This window comes from Martes martes (assembly GCF_963455335.1).
Source record: "Martes martes genome assembly, chromosome: 5".
Classification (NCBI taxonomy): Eukaryota; Metazoa; Chordata; class Mammalia; order Carnivora; family Mustelidae; genus Martes; species Martes martes.
The window spans coordinates 19908923-19918254 of NC_137892.1; the positions used below are offsets into that span (position 1 = coordinate 19908923).

At 54.0% G+C, this 9332-nt stretch overlaps 1 protein-coding gene across 1 annotated transcript; it reads left to right on the forward strand.

The window, feature by feature from the left end:
• Window positions 1-793: 793 nt before the first annotated feature.
• Window positions 794-3392, forward strand: PROP1 (PROP paired-like homeobox 1; the record flags this gene model as incomplete). The annotated part of the gene is made up of 3 exons (XM_080804638.1): window positions 794-905; window positions 2073-2305; window positions 3054-3392. 3 exons carry the CDS (start codon window positions 794-796, stop codon window positions 3390-3392), a joined length of 684 nt encoding a protein of 227 aa, XP_080660764.1.
• Between the last annotated feature and the right edge of the window lie 5940 nt (window positions 3393-9332).

The window sequence follows — 9332 nt, forward strand, 5'->3', positions numbered from 1 at the left end:
GGGGGTTGGGGGTTATGTCTAGTATATTCTGAGAATCAGAACATCTAGGAGGGGCCAGAATGCACTGGTGTCTTTTAGCTTTTTAGATTCCCGGAAACAGGTCCTTGGATGTCACCAAGGCAGGCCCGGCTCCTGGCCCACATCTGCACCCCCTCTCCCCGCGGTGGGGTTCTGAGGAAGGGTCTTGGGAGGAATGCATTGGCTTCTTACCCTGCCTGCTCCCAGGAGGGGATTTAATAGGACAAAAGAACTTGGTCCTCTGGGAATACGAGCTCTTGGCCCCAGTCCCTGGACCCTCCAACTGAGCACCTTCCCTCATCCGGCTTGTGATCCTCCCCAGACGAAGGGGGCCCTGGTGGCCAGGCAATGATTGGACGGGCCCCCAGGGGCGAGGAGCAGGTCACTCCTCCAAGGCTCAGGGAGAAGGAGGCGGTGTGGGATTGCAAGCTGGGGAAGTAGGCAGCTGAGAGCAAAGGGAGAGGACCGCATCGCGGGGACAGGGGACCCACAGCGGGAAGTTGAGGCACAAACGGAGACAGGGTGTGGGCAAGGCAGAGAGAATGAAATGATACTCAAGAGAAGGAAGGGGGAGTTAGGAAAAAAAGATTAGAAAAAAGGAGAGACAGTGAGAAAGGCCAAGATACCTCTCTATACCTAGATCTACACAGAGAGCCAGAGGTACATACAGAGGGAGAAGGAGGCGTAGAGGGGACGACACACCAGAGAAAGACTGACCAGGAGCAGAGACTCGGGGACACGGGGGACCGGACCTCTTAGGTCTCTGTTACTAGTCATGGAAGCGGAAGGGAGGAGTGAGCAGGGTAAGCAAAAGAAGGGGCGACTTTGCACCAGCCCCTGGCCCCAGAGCCACCCCGTCGCCGCTGGGACTCTGACCTCCACGGCCGGTGAGTGAATCTCCGGGCTGGACCTGAGGAGGCAGCAGGTGGGGGGTGGGGGTGCTCCACGCTTAGGCTCCTGGGGGGCAGTGGCTCCCCACAAGGAAGGTGATAAAAAAACAATCCGAGAATGCTAAAACCTTGGGCATCTCAGAAAGTGTGGGGAGGGACAAGTCGTTGGCTTCGCAGATGGGACCCAAGACCCCAACATGGACGGGCTGCAGAACAGCACCCGCAGTTGGGGGTGGGGGTGGAGGTGATGACATCGGGGCCCTCACTCCCGAGCCCCTGGGTCGCCCACCTCTCGGCCTCCTCTGAGATGGGCAGCTGGAGGGGCCGGGGCTCGGGATCCCCTGTGACCAGCAGCTCAATGCATGTGTGTCCCCCAGGTGGACCAGGAGCACTGGGTGGGATCCACACCCTTGGTCCCCATGGGGACGGGTGCCTCAGCTCCAGACATCTCCTTTTCACAGTGTGTGCCTTCCAGGTGTTTCCTTTCGCTCCGTGTTCTCCCTTCCCCGGCTGGCTCTCAGACTAATTAGTGTGGGGGCTTAGTGAGCCTGTGTGGAGGAGAGGCAAGCCTTTCCCACGAGCTCAGGTTCCGCAGCCCGGCGGCCCGGGCCAGGGCCAGGGTAGGAGAGAAGATGAAATGCATGTGAGGGGAGGGTGGGCCTGAGCTCAAGAGGGAGGAATGCTGCATCTGCCCAGGTGAAGGGCCTGGGAGGATGGGAGCAGTCTCGAAAGGGTGTGTGCTGAGTGTGAGCCTGGGGAGCGGGGACCGGGGGCCTTAGAGACAAGGACAGTCTGTTAGTGGCTCAGAGCAAAGAGGAGCCCCGTGGGCTGAGACCCTGGAGGGTGGTACATGTGCTCAGAGAGGTGGAAGGCACAGGAGGGGCACCTGTTGCACGGGAACGTTCCATGGGCACGGGCATAGAGTGAGGGGAGGGGGGCAGGGCCCCGGGTATGAAGTGAGTCCATCCGTACAGTGTGTACGGAGAGCAGGGCGCAGGTCAGGGCACCCCGAGGTGAGGCCAGGACGAGGCTGAGCTGCGTTCAGAGCTGAAGGGTTTCTGGTCAGGGCAGAGTGTGCGAGCAGCAGTGGGGCACTGAGGAGAAACTGGGGAGGGGGACAGGTGGGTCCACTCCGCACAACCTCTGCCTCCCCTCCCTCCGCAGACACCGGCCCTCGGCCCTACAGGAGCCTCTCTGGTGTAGGAGTGCGGAGACCAAGGCTGTCCCCCCAAGGAGGACAGAGGGGTCGCCCGCACTCCCGACGCCGCCACCGTACCACCTTCAGTCCCGCACAGCTGGAGCAGCTGGAGGCAGCCTTTGGGAGGAATCAGTACCCCGACATTTGGGCCCGAGAGGGCCTGGCCCGGGACACAGGCCTCAGCGAGGCCAGAATCCAGGTGAGGCCCCAGTATCCCCCTCCTCTTCTGGGAAGAGGTGCAGATTCGGTGCCTGGGAACTGCTGGGCTCTCAATTCTCCTGGGCATTAGAACTTTCCCCTCGGCGTTCCCCAGAACACAGCCTTGACCCACGGTCCGTACCGCCTCACCTACATCCGGAATGTCCCTCGAATTGAACCCAAGCTCTAACCTGATCTAACTTGAATTTCAGCATCCTACCCTCAGCCTTAACTGGATGTGAATTCCAGCAGATATACAGTCTTAACTGTTTGCATGCCCACGTAGCCTTGTCTGTAACCATGGCCTTGAAACCCAGCCAGCCTGCTGCTCCTTCCATCCGAACCATCGAGGTAGTTAATCTTAGATACAAACCCTACCCGAAATCCAGCCCCGTCTCTAACAGTTAAACTCATCCACAGTCTTAATCTCTAATAACCCTCCGGGATGTTTCCTATTCTCTGTGGAGGGAAAATGTCATTTGGTGTCATGGTTTATCTCTTTCTCATGGGAAGTTGACACTTCGAACTCTCCCAGATTTGCAGTAGAGCAAATCTCGACGCAGGTTGAGGGTGACGGTCTGGGTCTTGTTTTGTGAGAAGGCCCAGCTCAGCTGTGCCTCTGGGAAGAGCTCTCCTTCCTCTGCGGTGCGGGAGGGGCTTATGCTCAGTACCTGAAGCTTCTGCCATTGACGGGGAGACTGTCCCTACTTGAGAGAGGCTCTGATGCGGCTGTTCTCCCCCTCCCTCAGGTCTGGTTCCAGAACCGCAGAGCGAAGCAGAGGAAGCAAGAGCGGTCACTCCTCCAGCCACTGGCCCATCTGTCTCCTGCCACCTTCTCTGGTTTCTTGCCCGAGTCCCCTGCTTGCCCCTACTCCTACCCAACACCGCCTCCACCCATGACCTGCTTCTCTCACCCCTACAACCATGCCCTTCCCTCTCAGCCCTCCACTGGCAGTTCCTTTGCTCGACCCCACCAGCCTGAAGACTGGTATTCCACCTTGCCTCCAACGCCCACTGGCCATCTGCCCTGCCCCCCACCCCCTACCATGCTTCCCCTCAGCCTTGAGCCCCCAAAATCCTGGAACTAAGGCCAGACAGGTACTGATAAGGAAATCCCCCCCAGCCCGTGGCCCTGGTGAAATGCACAGAAAGTTGGGTGGCTTCCCTTCCTTCCAAGGTTCAAGTAGAAATTTAGTGAGGGGCAGCTCAGTGACTGGGAATTTAGAAATGGGAGGTCATGCTGAAGAAGGCCCACAGGTCATTAGTTGAGGGAGTTTAGGGAGGTGAACCTACTAGAATATAGAAGTAAAAAGCCTCCAGGGAGGTGACCGGTGGAAGGGTGGGTATTGACAGAAGCAGTTGTTGCTGCTGGTGAATGGAAGTGATTGAACATGACAGAACTTTCGGGGCTGTGTTGATTAAGATCACAGTTGAAGATCTTCATACAGCAGTTTCTAGCTCCTTTTAATAAGGCTTTTGATTCAAAGTCTACCTGTTCATCCTTTCTCCGTCACCCACCCGCCACCCAAATCGGTCATTCACTTTTGTTCATTAATGTTCTAGGAATACCTCTTGAATATTTTCCTCTCTTTACCGTTCCGGCAGACACTTTGCCTTTTCTGGCCCCGTATCTTCTAACTGGTCCTCCTCAGTGGCTCCCTTAGCTCCAGACGTTCCCCTTACCAACAGGACCCTGAAAATCTGATCATCACAGAAGAGCTCTCCAAGATCTCATAAAGAATAAAAAAATAAGATCTGAGTCTTCAGTATTACCTTCAATCTGACTTTGAAATCGATTGCAGGTCATAACATATATGGTTTCTGATAGAGAAGAAACAATTAGACTCAGGGCTGACTTTTCCAAATGCCAGCCAGGAGTCTTAAGGCTCACAAGAGGTCATTACCAGGAAAGAACCCGCTGGGAAGTCCCTTGGTCTGAGCCCTCCTCACAGAAACCTGGCGCGGCCTCATTGGTGGCCCCATTTATATATCCTATGGCTTATAGGGTATTTTACTCATAATGTGCTTACTTACCTCACTTATTGGCAGGCCCCTAGAAAAATCCTTAAACAAGCCCCTAGGAATGGATATTCATGTTATTTATAAAATTTTATATATATAAAAGTCTGGAGTCAAAACCTCTGTACTGTGCCTTCGCCTTCCCATGGATTTATCTGCTTGGGCCAGATTGCCTTCCAGAAACATGCCACCAGCCTCCCAAACTCCCCCAGTGTTGGTTTCAGCACATCCTTGTTGACCTCCACCATTTTGACCTTCTTGTCCCCTGAGGGCGATGTCTCCTTACTGCTTATTTGTCAGTTTTCATTTACACCGCTGCTAGTGAGAGGGGAAACAGTGTCATGTTTACTGGCAACTTGTATGTTTCCTGTCTGGCTTCTTTGAGGTATTTCTGGATTTGTGTATTGGTAGAGTCATCTTTCTTTAGTGATCCAGGACGACTTGTGCAGTAGGGGTAGAAGTCGCTTTTTAGATGTGTGGCGGCTGTCCTTCGCTATTTGTTACTTGTGTTCTAGCCTTTCTGAGCAAGGTTTTCCTGAGAGAATTAAGCCCTAATGCTGTCGGTACGTATCATATGTAACTTCTGTTTTCAGCCCCTGGGATGCTACCAGTTATGCAGAATTGGTAGAACCCAAGAAATATTCCCACGGGTCATTCTCTGCATGGGGTGGTTTGGCTGAGGAATCCCGGCAGAGACCTCTCCCCTTGTTTTTATCAGCTCTAGCCACATTCCCTCCGTGATTTGGAGCAAAACACCTCGCTTTGAATCATCTGAACTTTATCTTAGGATGTGCAGTCATGCACAATTTTCATGTAATTTCCTCATGACCAGCCAGCCAGTCTTACCAGTCGAATGTATCTGGTTGTCTGACACTGATTTGTGAAGTCCTGCTTTTTCACACACACTAATTTCTCCTTTACACGCAAGACAGTTGTAGACGCCCGGATATTTCCATCAGTTAGCTCGTCCCTTCTGGCACCACCACCATCCTAGGGTTATAATTCTGTGAAATTTAAGGATTATTGATATCTTTTAAAATGTTAAGTCGTCTTATACAAGCACAGATGTGTCCTGTCATTTTTCAGACTCCTCTTACGTCATTCGGGAAAGTTCTTTATATACACACACACATATATCTAAAACAAATCTCAATAGGAGTTTTATAAATTACAAAAGTACTCTTTTTAACAAGTCTACTCAAAATATTATACATATATGTGTGTATATATATATATATACATATACGACAGTATATTTATATGTGTATTAACCTAGATTAACTCCGAAAGCCTTATGTTGAGCAAAAAGCATTTTTTCCCAGAGAAGTACTTTCACTATATCATACCGTTTATATAAAGTTTTAACTGTGCAAAACAACTTGAAAAGTGATAAAAATTTAAATGCATATTAAGATGCATATAGATTAAGTAAAAATCGCAGACCAGCAGTTTCTGGAGGGCGTTTGCTCCCTACAGGCCCCTTATCTCGGCTCACCTGAGCCCCGCTGCCTCCAGTGCGGGAGAATGACCCGGCACATTGGAGCCTTAAGGGTTAATATGGCATCACGGAGTCCTGGCACGTTTTCTTGTAAAACCCAATGGAAGGGCAGGGCGCACCTCAACTCTTCTGGTTTCCCTGTCCTTCCTCCTTGGGAGAAGAGATACTCTTAAAACTGGCAGAGGGTTGGAATCTGCACCCCAGTTGGGAATATAAAAGAAAGAAAGAAAAAGGGGGAGCTCAGCTGGCTCAGTCAGTAGGGCATGTGGCTCGATCTCAGGGTCATGAGTTCGAGCCCCATGCTGGGTGTAGAGACTACCTAAAAAATAATAAACTTTAAAAAAGAAAAAACCGGTCCTACAAGCAGCAACATCCCCTTCCACCTCCCCGCCAACCAAAGGGGAAAGCAGCCACTCGAGGGAGAAAAGGTTAGGAATTCGTCTTCGCGCTGGGAAATGAAATGCGGGTGGAGAAAACCCTCCAGGTGGGTCCTGGGAGCACGCAGGGAGGGCACAGGCAGTGCGCGTGCGCGGTCCAAGGTAGCCTCTGCGGGCGGCAGGTGCCTTTCTGTGCAATGGAGGCGACCGGCGATCACGATTTACCAGCCAGGCCTAAGAAAGTAGGGGTTGTAAAACATTCAGCTGCCGAGAGAAGCTTCAGTTGCCAGGAGCATTTCATCGAGGGACCAGCGGGAACCCGCAAGACTCCAGGTCGGGGCCGCTTCTGGCTCCACCGGCCTCACCTTACCCGGGAGCTGGAAGGCCGTGCGTCCACTTCTCCGCAGGAGTCTGGCGCATCTCTGGCCTGCGGGCTGTCTGTCCAGTGCACACCGAACCTGGCCGCCTTGCAAGATGCAGCTCTCCGGCTCGCAGCTCGCTGTCCCCAAATCGTGGCCAGCATGCCACCCATGACAGCAAGTCTTGAGAAGACGACTTCCACGCGCATTTTCAGTCTTCCTTCAGAATGGGGACAGCTGGCTCCCGAGATTGGCAAGAGGACAAGTGTAGATCCCAGCCCACTGCTTGCCTGACATCTCTACCAGCTCCTACTCCTTGCTGTGCCCAGAAAGACCTCTCCAGTTCGAGGTGTACTCAGACTGCTTGTCAAGGTGCTGTCTACACCACTCACGCACACATACAGCGCCCCCCTTTGGTTCCCTGGGGACCAAGGCTCAGCCTGCCTTTGGGAAGATGGAACTGGGGACTATATCTTGCAGACCCTAGAAAGGGGATCAGGGCCATTCAGACAGGGAATCACTGTACTGGGGACCTGGGTATGAGGCCTAACTGGGAAATGGGGCATGGGCTGGGACTCTGAGAACTTCTCTCCAGGTAGAGGGGAACCAGACAGGGCCCTCCAAGTGCTGGGCCCACACTAGGGGCCCAGGTGCCAGGCTCTAAGACTGTACCAGGTGGGTGTCCCCCCCCCAGGGGCTTATCAGACCTCTTATTATTTTCCCGGTTTCCCAGTACCCCCACTCTCTCTTTTCTGAGCTAGGTACAGTGAGGCTGAAGTTCCAACAGCAAGAGGGGTTCTGAGAATTTGCCCTGTTTGTATTTGGGCAGTTAGCTTCAGTTTTCCAAGTTCCTGCTCCGCTGAGGTCCCTCCTCTCTTCCCTCCCACCAGCCTCTGAGTTATGCCCCCTTGGCATCTAAAGGCCTATGGGGTCCTTTACTTCTCTCCTATCACCCAACTAAGAAGCCTAAAGTGGAATAAAAGTAGAGGTCAGCCCCACAGGGTGACTCACAGAGAGAGAGAGAGAGAGTGCGTGTGTGTGTGTGTGTGTGTGTGTGTGTGTGTGTGAGTGTTTGGGGCTAGTGTCTGGATAAGTCTAGGAAGCCACATGGCCAAAGACTTTGGGGTTTAGGGTACTCAAACCATGCACTTATCAATTTATTTGCAGGACACCTGGGTCCATCTGAGCCCTGGTGTCCTAGTACCAGCAAATGGGACGTGGAGAGCTGGTGTAGGGTATCCCAACTAGCAGCCAGAGCACCTCTGGGAGATTTCGGTGTCTTCTAGGGTGAGATGGGCCCATGCACTCCAGGGTCAGGGGAACAGGGACCCCTCAAGATCTGGGCCAGGTGAGGGAGGTGAAGGGGGGACACATGGGTGTAGACAGCTGCCTCTCCACCACATAGGCCCTTCAGTCACAGGGACAGGGACCCCAAGGTCAAAAAAGTCAGGTCCTCTTGCCCATCTCCAAAAGACAGAACTGACCCTTGACCAAGCCATCTACCTTGAGAGCAGTGGGGAGGAGAGAGCTACCTGCTCAGTGCCCGTGACTCCCACCACCACCTCCCCCGTTGCACCGTTATAAACAGTTCTGCTTCTTGTTAAGACTTCTCAGATAAGGCAACTAGAAAGCTAGTTCTGTGGAAACATTTGTGAGCCACCTACCTTAGTGTCAAGATGGGGGTCAGATGCAGGGAGTCCTCTTGAATCCAAGAAATCCTGCCAGATGCCAGGACGTTCCAGGACGGGGAGGACCACGTGAGCCCAGCCTCAGACAGAGAGAAAAAAAAATAGAAGACACCAAAGGGGGAATCTTCCTCCCCACCCCACCCCCACCTCGGCGACCTTATCCGCCTCTAAGCGCACCTACAGGCGCTGCCACCAGAGTGTCTGGGGGAAGGAGAGGAAGGAGTGGGAGCGTCCCAGCAGCGCCAGCTCAAGACAGGCAGCCGCAGAAGCCCTTGGCCAAAGCCCTTGGCCAAAGCTCTGAACAGGGGCCCCCGCTTCCCAGGGCAGCTTACTGGCCGAGCTCAGCGCCCCCATCCCTGCCTGTCGCAGGCAACCCGGGGAAGGGACCGGGGGAGAGGGGACTGTGAGCCGCGGACTCGAAACAGAATGCTCCCAGCCCTCCCACCACCACCCCACCATCCTGTCTCTGCAGAGCCTTTAACTCACGGAGCCCCGGTCTGCGCTCCCATCTCCGCGCTGATGCGAGGCTGTGCGTCCTTGACTGCAGGGTGACTTGGGAGGTAGACAGTGATGCTTTGAAAGGGGAAAAACCGTCCTTAAGGGAAGGTTGGGTCTGGGGCGGCCGGTGCAGCTGGGGAAGGAAGGCAGTGCCGTTCCTTACTCCAGGTCTGTTGAGTTGTGGGAATGCCCACCCCTCACCCCGGGTCCCGACAGACGGTGAGGGTGGGGGGCACTTAGCCTCATATTCATAGAGGCAGCTGCCTTTGGGTAGGGGATCTACTTCCTGTGCTCAGATCTCAGGAACCCTTCTAACTTCTGGACCTGGTTGGGGGGCGGGGGGCGGAAGGCCACCTGACTTGTGCCTCCTACATAAGGTGCCAGGGTGGGGCAGGGCACAGGAAATGGACCCGGGCACCCGCCTCAGCATTGATTGCCTTTCCTTGCTGCTAACAGGTTGTCCTCCTTGGGGACTGTGAGGGTTGGTCACTGCTTGGCATTCAGTGTTTGTCCCCACTACCAGGCCACCTCTCCTGAGGGGGGAACAGAACACCACCTGGCTGTTCCTTGCTGTCTAGTCCCCAGTGGC